This window comes from Diorhabda sublineata, chromosome 1 (assembly GCF_026230105.1).
Source record: "Diorhabda sublineata isolate icDioSubl1.1 chromosome 1, icDioSubl1.1, whole genome shotgun sequence".
NCBI classification, from domain to species: Eukaryota; Metazoa; Arthropoda; class Insecta; order Coleoptera; family Chrysomelidae; genus Diorhabda; species Diorhabda sublineata.
In genome coordinates this window covers 30,207,028-30,225,054 of record NC_079474.1, presented here as the reverse complement: position 1 = coordinate 30,225,054, position 18,027 = coordinate 30,207,028, and the positions used below count along the sequence as shown (strand labels likewise).

At 31.5% G+C, this 18,027-nt stretch overlaps 1 protein-coding gene across 2 annotated transcripts in view; it reads right to left on the bottom strand.

The window, feature by feature from the left end:
* LOC130441832 (growth hormone secretagogue receptor type 1) overlaps nucleotides 1–18,027 on the bottom strand; it is a 158,605-nt gene continuing 140,578 nt past the window's right edge. Inside the window, exon 4 of one of the 2 annotated variants that reach the window (XM_056775651.1) lies at nucleotides 1–1,842. In XM_056775651.1, coding sequence (XP_056631629.1) covers nucleotides 1,065–1,842 — 778 coding nt within the window. In that variant the 3' untranslated portion in view covers nucleotides 1–1,064. Of the gene's footprint in view, nucleotides 1,843–12,692; nucleotides 16,207–18,027 lie in introns of those variants that run through there. The other variant, XM_056775644.1, reaches the window with a different exon arrangement.

Genomic DNA, 18,027 nt, shown 5'->3' with positions numbered 1-18,027 from the left:
TTTTTGGATAACTTAATAATAACCTTACCACTTTTATTGTAGAATTCTTGATTGCGTGTAATCTATTCATAAAATTTGATTTTATTGTTTACTTCATTTTTTTTCTGTTTACTCTCATATTTCAACGATGTGAATGTTCACAATAACTACGTAAACACAATTTTATTTGGCTTTTACTTAAGTTAAAAGTTTGAATAAAACATTAAGGAAACTTGTCGAGATATATGCATAAAATTAAAATTTGCTTTTCTCAAAAAGGCACCAATATAGTTTTTCTATTGTCTATTCATATCGTCAAGCTTAAGTTTTTTCATATATCAACATTTTGATATCTTTAGATTGATAACTTCTGAACGCATCTGTCAGAAAAACTTGTAAAGACTCAAACAAATCCGTTACAATTTGAAAGCCTAAATAAAAATCCTCGCAATTCCAGACCGCCATTTTGTTTAAGACTAAACACACTCCATGTTGATTTACTTAACTGTATTTTTTGAATTATTTTTTAGAAATTCGATATGTGACCACTACTTTTAACCTTTATTTGAAAAAATAGGTCAAGTCTTCACTAATTCTTTTGTGTCTACTGTAAAATTTAAAGCTATGGAGTTACGAGGTTTGCCACATAAGCTGATGATATGCCAATTCCTTAGCATATTTAGCTAGGGAATTGGCATATCGTCAGCTACCTCTACTATTGCATTTTTTTCTGAAATATCTGCTGGATAGTTCAATACGGCTTAGTTTCATCTATACTGCCACAAAAGATTAAAAAAAAAGAATGGCATCCATATTAATACGGATCATCTGCAATTCACAAGAGTTTTATTTGAATCCACAAGTTTGAGTATCCATCGTGGATTGAATTTAGAAATTCTATTTATCAAGATCATATTTAAACAGTCAAAAACATACACTTTTTACGATCAATTTTTTAAATATTTCCCTTTTCATATAGTTTCAGTTGAAATTAGCTTAATATTATTCATGAAAGTTCCTCATATTATTTTCTTACAACTCCGCCTTTTTAATCAGAATATAAACTAAAAGATACATTCGTTTTATCAAACATATATTTCCCCACTCGGAAGTTTCTCACCATTAATACCAGCAACGATTTCAATCGGAGCCCTTACATAAACATTTTTAACTAAATTTTTCTTGTTCGATGTGTCTTCCTCTTCTTTAACTTCTTTAAGACTACTTGACTGTCTAGAATAGTTGCGACTGTTTTTCAGGAAACTCTCCGAAGTCTGCTGAGAAGAAGTATGGGTGGAAGAACTGGTACTTTTTCTGGTGATTTCCGGCTTCTTCAGATACCTCTGCCTGAACTTTTTAGCGCCACATAATTTGAAGAATCCACCACGGAATTTAGAACTCATAATGTTATAGAGAATCGGATTAACGGCGGAGTTAATGTGAAACATAATTCGAGAGAAATAAAGGATGTTGTAGTATCTTTCGAATCCTAGTTCAATGATAGATCCTGCAGGAGCTATGATAATCCAAAGTGTAAGCGCACGGAAAGGTAATAGGCAAATGAAAAAAGCTAGAACCACTGTACCCAGCATTAAAATAACTTGTTTTCTATATTTTATTACGTTCTGTGCTGGTACAGTATTATTTCTCGATGCTATCATAACTAGAGGTTGAGCCATTAAGGAACTAGCTATAAGAGCGTAAACGCAAATTAGTATACCCAATGGGAAAATGAAAAATACTACAACCGATCCTATGAAAAATATACAAGGAAAAAGATCTTCAACTAAACTGAAGCAGACAAATACTAAGGAACCATCGATGTACTTTTCTGTGCTGTACTGGGTTATTGCCAAAATTGGACTGCAAAAATAAAAATATATTAGAATATTGCAGATAAATTTATTACAACTATCACCCAAGAAATTTAACAATGCCTTTATTAGTACGAAGAATTGACACTAAATAAAGATGGTGATTATTAAGAGGTTATACGGCTTTTAATAAAAATGTTGTAATCACGCTCTTCCATGCAGATCTGGAAACGACGGTAGTAAGCTGGGTTGATTCAACGGGCGCTTAAGTACCTCATTCTGTAATCGCCAGAGCGGCGTTGTAATCAAGAGAGGATGTCAAATTTTGTTAACCTAATAATGTAATGAAATGTTATATACAGGGTGCTCCAGGACTTGACGCAAAAAATTCGGGAGCGAGTAGATGACATGAAAATAATGCTGTACCATGAAACAAATTTTCTCATATGACCCCTCGTTTCTGAGTTGTAGGCCTTTGAATTTGCAAAATCAGAATTTATACTCAAGTATATTTTATAAATTATACATTTGACCATTATGAATGATTAATGATTAGTTATGTCCTATAATAAGTAATAAAATAATTCTACACTATTATATACCCAATAGTTTTCAATTCACAACTTTTACAGTACAATCTATAGATATAAAAAATAAATTTTCTAATCGATTTTTTAACAAAAAGATACTCTTTATTAAACTCGATAAAATTTATGGTTTAGAAGATATATAGATTTTTAGATCGTTGTACATGCCAAAGAAAGCGTTCGTCATAAAGAGACATTCTGAAGAAAATCATAATAAATTGTAATTATGTATTGAAAATAGGTATTATAACACAATTAAAAATTTTTCGGAGAACTAATGAATAAGTAAATAAACATTTGTACCACATACTATCGAAGATTACTGACGTAAGGCAAAACTTGAAACAGATTAATAATTAATTTTGATCAAGTTAAATAATCTACTAAAATGGTCTCCAAAATACCCATATCGAGATTTAAAAGAACAGACCTACTGGAATCTGGTTTCGAATAAATTCAAGGAGTTCTAGTAGATTTCTCTCGAATAATCTACTAAAATGGACAGTAATACTTAGAATTTCTCAAAAATGATTTCCCTCCCTTGTTATGTGATAATTCCTCAAAACATTAACATAAGCATGTGGTGCATGCACGATGGAGCCCCTCCTCATATGCTGAATGATGTAAAAAATCATCTTAATAACTTTTTTCCCAATAAGTGGATTGCATTTGCATAGCCACCACTTTTCCCTGATAAAAGAATAGAAAATTCTTGGGAACAAGATCACACAGGAAGGTGAACGAAGCGTTTGATACCACGCGTGTCACCTTGGATAGAAAAAAGCTAAGGCATAGTTGGGTGAACTCATACAATTTGTATCGGTATATGGGTATTTTGCGTGCTATTTGCACACGATGTGGTGAAGATTTTAAAAGAACATACCCACTGGAATCTGTTTTCGAATAAATTTCAATGAGTTTTCGTAGGTTTCTCTCAAATAAGCTATTAGAATAGTAAGAATTGCTTCCGAAATGATGTAATAAATAATCTAAATAACATTTTTCCTAATAGATTGATTGACCGGGGAGGTCCATTTGCATGGCCACCACGTTCCCCTGAATTAAATACAATGGATTTATTTTTTTAGCGATTTCTTAAAAGCTTGGTATATGCAACACCGATAAACACAAGGAACGAAATGATCCTAGAATAAACTTCCATTGTGAAGCTATAAGAACATTTATTATTTTTTTTTGATAAATTGTAGACTAACCAACTAAATTTCTCTACATTTCAATTTTTTGTAACAAGATGTTCGAGAGTATGCAGTACAATTTGAAATTTTTGATTGTGTTTTTATACTCGCTGTAAGTATTTTCAATAAATAATTACAATTTATGATAATTTTCTTCAGAATGTTTCTTTATAGCGATCGTTTTAGAACGATCTAAAAATATACATACCTCCTAAACCCTCAATTTTATCGAGTTAAGCAAAGAGTACCTTTTTGTTAACAAATCGTTTGAAGAATTCATTTTTGCTATCTTTAGATTATACAGGTTGTTCCTGTAAAAGTTACGGATTGGTAACCATAGGGCATGTGCCACCCCCGGCTTTGTGATCATAGTGTAGAATTATTTATTCCATCAAATTGACAACATGGACCTACGTAATTATCCATTTAAAATCCATAATGTTCGAATGTAAAATTTAGAAAATATACTTGAATATAAGTTCTGATTTCGCAACTTTGAAGGCATATAACTCAGAAACGTGGGTCGTATGAGAAAATTTTTTTGTTACAGCATTATTTTCACGACATCTACTCATTCCTAAATTTTTTGCATCAAGTCCCAGATCACCCTGTATAAAAGTAGTTGATACGTAACGTAATTATATATAAGTAGCCAAATAAGTACAAATAATAATAGTTGTGAAAATGCTGTCAACATTTTCATATCTGCCCTACCCCACGGGTTTATGTAACCGTGGCACTACAGTGGCTTTTAGTTTAACCCAAACTACGATACAAAATAAATCATTTTTGTTTTTAGTTAAAAATACTACTGAGCATTTGGATAGTTTTTGATTAATTATTTGAGAATATCGATTACGATTTTATAAGCGTTATTACGAGAAGAATAAATGCTAAATCAGTCTAGGGATATTCATTTAATATCGATATATCAAATTTTTTCGATGTTTTTCGTACGATCCATCGGATTGATTCGATGTTTTGTCAAATATTTATTGTATTCCATATATCGATATATTTATAGAAATATCGAAAATATGCTATTTTTTGTTTAATCTATTATACAACCATACATTTCAACACTACTAGAAGACTTAGATTTTAAATATGGTTTATTTAGATAGTGACATCTGTGAGTCATCAGCTTAATTACTTAATTTATCCTGACAAACCGATCGACCCTTCACACTCATTATTTTTGCATCGTCTTCTACTGTATGGCGGTAACGCATTAAATCATTATTTTGATTTTTTAACAAAGACTAGTTTATGTCAGACTTTCACTTGCTACTACAATTAATGACTCTCAAATATATGTAATATATCAATTGTGGCAATACATCAAACCTGTTTAGCCACGTAAAAAATATTCATAAGGCTGCCTTTTTAGATATGTATAAATAAAATTCGCGAGTGCTGAGCAATGTAAACTTACTAAATATACACAGTAAAACAATCACAAAAACAAATACACAAAATATTGAAATGTCGGATTCTGATCAATTTGAAAAACAAGAAGAGAGCTTTTCCTTATGGGATAATCATCACAAGGTAGTAAGCAAAAGCTGGAAATCATCGCAATCAGATGATGCAATTTCTGATGAATTATCAATCCACTTGCGTAGTCCAGTAGTAGGAAGGCTCAATGAGAATCCTTTAGAGATTTGGCAAGATCTAAGAATTCAATTTCCTAAGCTTTATAAGATTGCCTTCAAATATTTAACTATAGTCGGAACTTCTGTTCCATCCGAACGATTATTTTCAAAGGTTGCTCAAATAGTTAATCAGCAAAGAAATAGAATGAAAGGTAAGATTGAGCAAACTGTTATTTTTGCGAAGTTTGTCTAAAGAGGTAAAGTGAAAGTTAGTTTTGGGGATACCTAGATTGAGGCTAGTATTAAATATGTTTTTATTTTCTTTTACTGTTTTGAAGTTTTGTATGTAATAACATATTTTTATTAATTTGTTGTTTTTATTTCACTTACAAATATAGATATGTAGATATAGATACATTCTTAGAAAATCAATATCATTACACTACTATTTCAGCTATGATACAAAATCAAGGACCACCAAACTTTGCCTTTCCCTTGGAAGAGGTAATATTAAACTTTGCAGCGCTAAGCAATGGTTATTTCAATATATAGAAATTAGGCTTGGTTTCCAGACCTGTATGTAAGACCGTGGTTGTAATTAATTTATATATGAGACTATGATTAGTATTTTGTTGTTGTAATTATCAAAAATTTTCGCAATTCTTAGATCGTAGATTCTTTGTACTGCTTCTTGTTACTATATAATTATGATTATTCTACATTTTAATTAGTTTGTTAATTGTTAGGTGATAGTTGCTAGAAATTTCATTTGAATTTACACTATTAAATAGACCAAGAAATAGGAACTACATACGTTACAAAAAAATTTAAGGAGATAGTAGTAACAGTTTTAAAAGAAAAGTAAGAATCAAAGTATTAGCGTATTAGTGAATTGGTTCTTATAAGTTATTTAACACGAATTGTGTATTATGTTCCTTAATTTCATTATATGCTTCGTGTAAATAAATAATACTTTAATTACTCTTCGAATAATACTAAAAATAATAAATAATACCAACTATTTCCATATTTTTATAACCTATTTGTACTGGTGGGTTGAAGCTCTGAGAATACAGAAGTATCTAAAAAGATTAATACAGGTACAAAAAAGAGCGGCACCAAGAGTCACAGATTATCGGAGGGTCATGAAGCCAGCCATAATAATGATTGTGGGAGTTATTCCTGTAGAGCTTCTTGTTTTGGAAAAGAAGGTAATATACATTAGAAAAGCAGAGGTATTCGGAGTGAGAACACCACAGTAGAAAAGGACTAGCAATATAAAGAAATGAAATATTCTTGGGAACAAGATCAAAGAGGAAGGTGAAAGAAGCGATTGATAGAAAAGAACCATAGCAAAGTTGGGTTATCTCATATAATTTATATCCGGATATAGATATTTTGCGTGCTACTTGCACACAATGTCGTGAAAATGCTAAAAGATGCTAAAACAGAACCATTTTAATCTGGTTTTGATTCAAGAATTTTTGCGTACCAAAAAGGCTGACCTAGATCGGACAGCGAGAGAAAGGAAAGAGCGAGTTCGAAGAGTCAAATAGGGATCCAAAGCTGAAGTAAATTGATAAACAGTTCCAGGCTGGTCGGAAAAAGAAGCAGAGGTTTTAGTTGATAGGACAAGTGATGAACATTCAAGCACTCAGTGCGTGAATGCATCAGGAAAAGGAAATGTATTTGTACTTCATTTTTGTTTTCACTTCTTTCAATATATCATCCATTTTTTTTATAAATAACGCCGGACTTGATATTGTTTATCAACTCCAACTTCTCTTTGTTATGAACTATTATTTTGATATTTGATTTTTTGGGATGCTATCACATGCTTTTCCAATGTCTATAAAACCGAGGTATACTTTATGATTTGTTTTCAGTTTTCTCTCTATTATCTATCTCAATGTAAATATACGTTTTCGTGGACTTTCCTTTTAATAAATCCACTCCAATTAGTTGAGTATTATTTTCCTCATTCTGTTCTCTAACATATTCTCGTGGACTTTCAGTACCACGCTTATTATACCTCTATAAATATTACTGTCTGTTTTGACAATTTTTTTTAAAAGTGGTAAAATTATACCCATTTTCCAAGTATTGTCTACTACGTATTAGAAAATATAATATCTACATTTTTTTTGAGACCTGTTTATTTCAATAATAATGACTTCATTGGAACTTTTGAAAGAACTGATATTAAAAAGTTATGGCATGTTGTGTTATAATATGTAGGCTAGAAAAACGTTAGGAAACCCTCAATTTGAAGTTTAACTAAACGCCGACACCCATAAAGTTTTATTGAAAACGTATTTAAGATCTTGAGGCACTTAAAATGTTGTGGCTTGGCATCCTTCAACAGAAAACATTGAAAATTGCATATACTGATTGATGACTTACTATAGAAGTAAATAATTTGAAGCAATATCATTCATTAATATGTAAGGAAATATGTTATGAAGAAATTGAACTGTTACTACTCTCTCGAACTTTGTGACGTCACGTTGGAATCAAAATGTGAAGTATAATAGGTTCGTTTCAACCCATTAAAAAACCGTCCTTGGTACGGTCACGATTTTTCGCAATATAGATAACGTATTCCAACCGGGCAGTTACTGTTAAATGAGCGATTCTGTTCGATTGAGTTCCAACCGACTTAGGTATCGTTTATTAACAAACCTATCATGTTTGTTCCAACTGGGAAACCTAACCCGATAGTTTGGAACGTTCTTGGAACGGTTATTGGAAGCATTTATAGATATTTTTTGCGCAATCTCAGACTATGCACGATTCTTGTAACAGTACTTGCTATAAATCAAGTGTCGAAAAGACCGTCCCGGAAACGGTTCACAAACGACAGAATCGTTCGTATAAAGGTCACCGCCCGGTTGAAACACGCAATCTCTATTACGAGAATCGTCACCGTACCAAGGACGGTTTTTTGATGGGTTGGAACAAACCTAATGTGTGCTGTATAACTGCTATAAAATTTCCTATATGGTTATCGAATTTGCCAGTTAAATTTCACATTATTAATAATTTCTTGTATGTTCCATGAAATAAAATACTATTTAAAATATGATTAACGAAATTATTCAATTCAATAATATTGTTTCTCATATATTATAGGTAGATTTTATTCTTTGCATTATATGGAACTATATTCTCTTTGAAATGAATGCCCTAAAATAAATAAGGGGTATCGTAACTAAATATTTCCCACCAGCTCGAAACCGTTTTTGTTTATAATTCTACAAGTGAATCGACAACAACATAGGATAAGTATAATTATTGGAAAAAATAGGAATAGTGTGTGTTATTTTGTGATTTATGTCATTCATTCACCCTATTTTAAATTAATTTTATCCTATCGACCGCAGGGTCCTATTCACCGCTTCAAAGTATTTAATATCTGTTTGTTTTGTATTTCGAAAAGTACAATATTTTAAAAGAAAATAATAACAGTTGGGTCAACGCTAAACACAAACAAATATCACAAACACACAAAAACCCAGGAAATGCGTACAACTCCAACCTTATCTTGGCCAAAAAACATTCTGATTCCAGTGTGACGTAATGCGCGAGGCGTGTTAAATTTGAGTCGACATTTCAGCATACCGGTGATGTGTATCGTGTTTGAAATATACAATGGACAAAATAATTATTATTAGTATAATTGTTATTAGAATGAAGGATTAGATGTTAAATATTTGTATATATACCACAAAATTTTAACTAGTTCAAAAGATTAGGTATGTTTTTTATCGGTTCTAATTTGATTTGGCTTTTAATGAAATCTCTATTGCTTGGCCTAGAAGATAAATTAGGAATCCTAGTGAATCCATCGAATTAAACTAAATGTTTTGGTAGATATAATAAGAATAATAACGCCCTTCAATACAAATTGAGGCCGATCTTTGACAGATTTTGACGAACTTATTAATAATATATTTAGTTGAATTCGATTTTTACATTTGTGGTTGCATCGACGCTACAATAATCAAAATTAGAAACTACTTCTGATATACTCATAGAAAATAAATAGAACAGTGCTCTATCTACTGTATTTACAAAAATTAATGCAATGAAAATGTACGGATATTTTTACAATGTAGAATATATACAGAATGTATTCGTATATATATAAAATGAGCAATAAGTTGAATATAAATACGGAATATCATCTAAGTGTTATTTTTTCTCAATTTCTTCAATTTTAGTATGTATTTTTGGATTAATTTGGGTGATTTAAAAAAAATATGGCTGCGGATATGCCTTGTAGGCTCCTGTTGTCCGTTTTTAACCACTTTGGTAATCCCTTCTATTGCAGTATTTCGTTCCACTTGTTCATTACTTCTTTTATTAATATTTTACTAATTCATCCTGTTTCTGATGTACTAATATCTACGAACAAATACTTTGAATACTCCAGAGTATTAGTTTTATTGTGAAGGTCTGAAGTCTCACCACGAACCAGTTCATAATATGCCACAGACTTGTTAGTGATTTGTTTCAGTTTTGTGTGTCTACTCTACCATGTTTTTTTTCATATATGAACAAATTTAGTTTCTTGAAGAATGTGGTGCATATTGGAGAATATTGCGTCTATGTACAGTACGAAAAAATGCATATACTAATTTTGTATACTACCAAATGCTAAAATAACATATATGAATCAGTAAAACTATTTTTTTTCTACTACGAAATTGGAAGCCAAGCATTATATGCACACAATTTAATCAAACTAAACATTGTTGAGATATTTTTGTGAAAGAGCTTCGAATTATTTACAATAGATTGATGGCACTGTACAAAACTGAGTAGAATAAAAATTAAAAAACAAATGAAAAGTTATACTCACATTTGGCTCATTGTTAAATGACTGGATGATTATTGTTGTTAGAGTCGATGGATGCTGTTTAAGCTCCTCTAAGGTGTCATTTGTAATGAAGTATGTTGAATAAACTCTCGAAATGAAGATTCAGTTTCATATAACTTCATTGAATATGTATGAATAATTTGAATGAGATTCTAATTTAGTTGTGATTGTATACCCTTGTAAACGAAACTATTGTATTGCCCATGACATTCTCGTTTGCGAAAGTATCGTTTTATCTTGCTTTCGTAGCGAGAATTTCAAAAAGTCTCGTCTTAAATCTCGCACGAGAGTTTCGCTAAAGTCTCGCAAATATATTAATAAAGTATTCTAATTGCAGGGAATACTATTTACACATATTTTTTAAAGCCGCTTTATAGTGATCAGTCTTTATAAAAATATTTTGATAAAGACTGAAAGTAGTCGAAACGTCAAATATATTATCAGAACAGACCTAAATTCAAGACGATTTAGAAAAATGAATATATATAAAAGGTATAAGAAATTAAAGAAAAATTAAAATTTAACCTAAATCACTTATAAATATGAAAATCTTAGCAGCTTTGAGGAGCACTGTTAGGTAATGCAGTGATCCAGATTAAGTTTGTGGGTCAATTGTGAAGACATCCAATAAGCATAAGTTTGGTATGGTTAATACGTAGTTTTCTTTTTATCATATCTTTTAAGAAGCGGTGAAAAATGAATGCATGTTGCTCCAAAGATAGATCCAAAATTCTCGGATGAAGTTTTATAAATTAATCTTGAATGCTTGAAGGTTAGAAAATACTGAACAAAATTCAAAGGCTGATATGTTTCGCGGCGTCTACAGGTTAATCCATACTGAAAATGAATGTCAGGGAATCTGACAGGTTACTTGGAGGTTCTAGAATTGATAAAGCTAGAAATAAGCAAAAATCTTCTGCAAGACTTGAAATGCATCTTTGCGGTTCCAAACAAGCGCAAGGAACTGGATTGAGCATTTTTGGTCCGAAATGCAAGCTTTCTATACCTCAAGAAAAATTACTGACTATTTTTAAGGTACAGTTGCTAGCAATGAACATACGAGAATATATTGAAAAATTCTTAGCTTACTATAGAACCAAACAAAATTTCAATGTCAAAATATTTTATTACTCAACATATTTTCCTCTTAATTGGATACATCTATTACAGCGAACCTACAACGTCTCTAGACCTTTCAAAAAAAATATTTCTTCTTGCTCTGTAAACCAGACCTACACAGCTTTTATTATCTCCTTTTGGAAGAAAATTTACGACCTTTTAAAATTTTTTTTTCAGTTGAGGAAAGATATGATAGTCGGACGGAGCCAAATCAGGTGAATAAGGGGGGTATTCTAGTAATCCAAACCCTAAATCACGAATTTTTTGCATGGAAACATGAGATTTGTGTGCAGGGGCGTTGTCCTGCAAAATAAAACACCTTTGGATAGATTTCCACGTCTTTTCTCTTTAATTTTTTCCCGTAGAGTTGTCATTAATGTCGAATAGTAATCTCCAGCTATTGTTCTATATGGCAATCCCAAAAAAATTGAAGCAAGAACCTTTCCAGCAGATTTTTGGTCACGAAATTTCTAGGTCTTGGAGAATCAGAGTGTTGCCATTCCATCGATTGTTGCTTTGTTTTTGGATCGTAGAAATATACCCAAGTCTCATCCATAGTAACAATTCGGTTTAAGAATTCTACATCGTTTTGAAATCGAGCAAAGAGCGAACGCGATGCTTCTACCCTTGCACGCTTTTGGTCAACATTCAAACATTTGAGAATCTATTTTGCAGCAATTTTTCTCATGTCTAAATTGACGTCAACTATATGATGTATGAAATATCCAGTGCTTCAGATATCCATTTTAGCCCAATTCGACGGTCTGATAAAATCATGTCATGAACTGCATCGATGTTTTCGGAGACTGACACAGAAACTGGCCTTCCCGATCGGTCATCATCTTCAATGGAAAATTTACCTCTTTTAAAGCTTACAGCCCAATTTTTCACGGGCGCATACGAAGGATATTGATCACCAAGGGTATTAAACTAATTTCTAACCGTAACAAAAAGCCTTAATGTGAACACCAGGGCATACTAGGTAATGATGAAGCAAAAAGCATTGCAAAAAAGGGACCACCTCTCTATATTTTGGACTAAGGCACTAGCACAAAAAAATGATTTAAGAAATTTTATGGGTTTCACCATTTATCATAATTCTCTTGTTATATAACATTGAAAATTTTTTCTTTACCCATTTTAGCGGAGACGTATTCATATATTGGTTCTTATCTATATAATTTTCGTTCTTTGGTGTAGATTGAGCGAAAACAAAGTGATTTTTCATCTATTCAACATCTTCAATACAAATTCTTAACATCAATAGAGAATCAATAGAAAAATGTTTCTTCTTAGAGTATGCTGGGAAGTACGTACCTGCTCGAGGTTCGTTAATATTGTTAGAGAAATACAGGTGATGAAATGATAAAAATAAAATAACACAAATATCTTAAACTTTATTTAATAACAGCTAACATTTATTCTTTGGTCTAGATTCATGCAGTACAATAAGAAACTTTACAAAAACGACTAATGGATTAAGTACATGATAAATATTCAGTTAGAGGATGAAACGAAGTTAGCGTATTTGATTTTTCAGTTCGTTCCTCATTTTTTAATTATTAATGTACGAAAAAATATTTAAAAGTGAAACTACATATTCTTCCATCCTGGTAATGTAGATTATTTTATCGAAATTGTTGAAATATAAATTATGTCAAAATCAGATGCAGTAAGTTTCAAATTGCGATAATAATATTTAAACCGGAAATAATTTCTAATAGTTTCGTAGTATATTCTTCACAGTTAATTATAAATATTTTGTAAATATATATTCGCTGCAGAAACATTTTGTGAAGTTCAAACAAAATCATTTATTGAGAAAATTTTAGAACTTTTAGATCAAGACGGATATGCGTCATAATATGATATTGTGTAATAATTGTGGAAATTTGCCGAAAAGACTGTTGAAAAAGTACGTTCAAGGGGCATCAAGGACTATGTATAATATGAAGAGTGCCCGATCAATGTATAGTTCTTCCAATATCAATTGCAGAAGACAGTTATGCGAGGAGCAATCAATATTTCATAAATATGCACGGCACTCATATCGAATTAAGAAATGAAGAATAATGTTTATAAACCATCACTGTTTACCAATGAAAACATCGAATCGTAAACATAAATACATTTATATGGGCCGAAGCTGTCGGAAGGCGTATGTACACAATTTCTTTGATAATCTCCTTCTAGACAATCTGCGATAAGCAGTGGCGTGGCAAGGTGAGATTTATTTAATCAATATATTTCTTTAAATAAATAGAAATATGACGCACTTTAGACCATGGGCAAATGAAGACAATGAAATAAGAATGTTTAAAAAAGGAAAATATTCAGTAATCTGATAATGCCATCATATTAGAAAATGCTGAATTAACTAGAATAAATAAATTTATCGAGTAGTTACGGAAAGGGTTGCTGTAGATCATTCAAAGAACCGAAAAACATGTAAAGCAAGACTGAAATCAGTTGACAAAGCTACTCAAGATTTCATACTTAGGTTGCGACATTAGAAGTAATACAGCAAAAGGTAGCAAATTATCCAGACTACAAATATACCAGTTTAGACACATTGCATCAAGTTTTGTCAGCATGTGGTTTTAAACAAAAAAACCGAATAAACGGATGGCAATAACCGAATCATCAAGGCGACAAGATTATTTACGTCAGATAAAAGATTACCGAAGTTCTAATAGACGAATGGGGTAAAAAATAACGGCGTATAGTGCCATCCAATTTATGATGATTCGATTGCCTTTTAACCAATCATTTAACTTTTTCGCATAAAATATACATATTTTTAAAAGTATTAATAAAAATAACAAATTTATAAAATGAGGTATCTACGCCTATGGTACATCAAACAAAATTGTCGGCAATCAGTTGATATTGGAAGAGCTATATATGAAACCGAATATAGGAATCAAAAGCTGCAATAGAAACGCCTGGTCGAATGTCTCTTTGGATTTACCCACATCAGTTAATTTTGAAAAGTATGCCAAAAAAATCGAAATTATGTTAATCATTGATGGTAAGAATAATTTAAAAATTTATTAATACGAATAGAAGTGATTAGTGATAAGATAATATTCCTTTAATGGTACAAGCGAAGAAGTGTTTATAATTCAAAGAAATTATTATAATCCAGAATATCCATTGTATTATGTTCAATTTTTGACGAACACTTTTTTTATTATGAAATATTGGCTCAAAGTATCCCATCCGTTGGAATTAGGCCTTTATGATAGATATCGTTAAACAGGTTAGTTAGTAATCTAAGGGAATTGGTTTCAAGAGTTTTTAGAAATTTTGTAGGTATTCCATCACGCCCGGAAGCTTCTCCATTTTTTGCATTTGCAATGGTTTTCCTGACTTTATCTATTGTTATATCTAGGTAAACCAGTGGTTCTTTTATTTTGTGAACCTCTTCTCTATCATCATCAAATAAATCTTTAATCAATACTAATCACAACATAATATATGTCTCGTAGTTGTGATTAGTGGCGGTTTGTGGCAACAGATTTGAGATTTTCTGCAATGTTTCTATGAAACTTATGTTGTGAAAGCTTTGTAGTCTTGATCAAATTTCCATTGATTTCATCGGTTTTTATGATGGAATTATGCATTGTTGGAAAGGTTATTACACAAGATTAATATGAATCAATGATCCCTACTTCACTCTTATTATTTATACGGGAGATTGTTTTCTAAACTAACGTACGTTTCGGTATTCACTTACATTTACTTGGTAAGTAATAGCAAAAGGTTGTATTACATTATTATTATTTAAATTGTGTAATAATTATCATATTTTTATTCAATTATAATTTCTTACAGCTCTACAATACAGCTTATACACTAACCGCCCCCGGTTGTAATCTAATTCTAATGGTTTCATTACCGAAAATATAGTTCATTAATATCATTTTTACTTTCTTTTTTTCTAGTGATGTAAATAAGTATATAGTTAGCGTTCAAATAAATAGAACTCGGACTTTTTTAAAAACAAATTTCCCGAATGAACTTTTTAACTGGACTAATATGTATGGAAGTTTTCCAACTGAAAAATCAAATACATATGCAGATTTTCACACAAAGCTTTCGTCATCCTTATTTGGATTTCGTTTAACGATTTTTTCTTGTAAATTAATTTGTCCCTCTTTTTCTCTATAACATTTTTCCTGATAAAAGTTTTTAAATTCATGCCTTCTGTCTTGGCTGTACATTATAACTTTCTCAGTAAAAACGTTATAATCGGGGTTCTCATGGTTTTCTAGATCAAAATCGTCGTATTCTTCGTCAATACTACTGTTTTTTAGAGATCTATTTTTGGAGGCAGTCACGTCTTTCAATATAACCGAATGAGAATCAGAACTTTTATTTGAACCCGGCGAATCACTGAAGCCTTTAATAATATTTTTAGGTCTATAGCAGACCCTGTAATTATAACTGTCTTGGCTGTTTCTAAGTGTACTACTACTTCTCGTAGCAGTAGTACTAGTAGTACCGTTTCTTGCTCTTCGAAAGAGGTGCCTGTTAGTGTCTGAACATATTACAAAACCGTGTCGAAATTTTGAACTCATTAGATTGTACAAAATAGGGTTGACAGCCGAATTCAAATAAACCATAATTCTGCAAAAATACAGAATATTATAATACTTTTCAATACCTAAACGAATGACGCTTTCTTCTGGTACTACGATTATCCATATTATGAATACCCTGAAGGGTATTAAGCAGAGGAAAAAGCTTAGTACCACGGTTCCTAACATCATAATAACTTGTCTCCTAGCTCTGATCGAATAATTATCTATATGTTTATTTAAAACTAATGTAGCGGCATTTGATATCAAATTTTTTGCTATTACAAAGTATAATACTATGAGCAAAAGTAAAGGAACTATAAAAAATAGGAAAACACTTCCGAGGAAGTACAAAGCAGACCAAAACGTGTTGGCGAGTGTATGGCAAGCTGGTACCTTGGTTCCGTCGAAATATTCAATGTGTTTGAATTCTGCTATTCCAATTATTGGGCTGGAATAAATGTTGATTTTCTGAATAACAAATTTTCCATAAAATGCAAAGAAAGCTGGATGCAAAAACCAAAAAACCAACCCAAAACTCCTCACCGAAAGTGTTATTCTTAAACTTTTATATGCAGGAAACGGAAACTAATAATACGGCTCGTTGGTGTCAATATGGTGGGTCGATGCAAACATTTCGGAAGTTGATAAAAGACATTATTTTAAATTTATTAAGACACATTTCGTCTTTACGAAATCTTATGGATTATGATAAATTGTAAATGTATAAGGTCATTAAATATCAAAATTACATAAAAATTAGTTAATGATGGCTTTATAATCTAAAATTCTCCACGAAACATCACGTTGTCGGTTCTTTTGGAATACATATCACATACTCGAATAAGTTATTAGTTCTTGAAACTACAGAGCAATTATGTGGAAAGTGGCCAACAAATAAATTGTCAAAATTTTCATCAATAAATTTCTTATTACAATTAATATTGATCATAACATTCATAGTGGTTACTTTAAAAAACAATTTGTGTTTTAGAGTTTTATGGGAATTGCAGCTATATCGTATAGGAGAGCGGATAGTTGAAGCTTGACAACCGAACCAAGAGAGGTTTTTTACCCATAAAATATCGTGTTGTCTCTCAAGCAGTAACTGTAAACTGTAGCGTACATGAAATTGGTTTGAACTCTTAAGTCTAAGTACACAATTTACAGATATTTGAAGCAGCTTAAAATGAATGAACTCTAAAGAGAAACAGATGCCCTTAGGAGAACGGTAATCATCTTGTCACAAAGATGAATGTAACCTCTTCTCACATCCCTCATATAAAAGAAACTCATTTTTTGAAACCTCTCAGTCCAAATACTTTTATAAGCTGACATGATCAAGCAGAAGAGACACTTTTACAATTTAATGAGTGAGCCACGCACAAAGCATTCCTTTCTGCAATTTTTGCTTTCGTACAAGCTTTATTGGAATTATTATCGTAAGATAGTCCAATTTCTAAGCCATCAACTATCAACTTTTCTACAATCTGTTTATTTATTATCCCGCCATTCCAGGAACTTATTTAGAATCACATAAATCATTAAATATTTATTGTACAACACAGTTTTTTTGTCCTAATTTCATTTCACATAAGTCTGACAACAGCTAGTAGTCACTGGAGGTTATGGTGTATGGAAATTCAATTGACAGAATTTGTCCATCGTTTCTGTTACGTTGCATTGTCTTAATGAAAAGAAATTTTTTCGCATAAATGTGGAGCCGTTTTTTCGTCACTTCTTTTTTCAATCGTATTATTTCGTAGTGTGTATTCTAAAATACAGAGGCCGTTACATTGACCGCCCTTTTCGAACAGGTTTTACTCAGAACAGATTTCTCAGATGGACGTCTAGTGGTGAATTTAGGTTGCATCGATGGTAAAGAGAGAGAAAGATTTTCATAAGGTTTCTAAGTAATTGTGTGTGCGTGTGAGATCTTGTAGATCTTTTCAGTTGACTTGATAATAGTTCATTAAAAGAATCTACTTAAGTGGAGGAGGTAAAACTGCGGTTGTATATAGGTTATAAAATGATTTAAACGTTTCCATATGATTTCTTCGTTACCACTATGGTCCCTATCAATTTTTCGTTACTGTTTGCTATTGGTCACAATGATATTTGATCATCAAAGGTGCTTAATTGAAGATCTTCCTACACTTTTAGGAGGTGTACAATTTCTAGAAAAAGACTTACTAGAATAACTGTGCTCGCTCATTACAATCAAACTGTAACGGAATGTGTTTATTACAGCTTTCTCTATAGCTGAATTGAT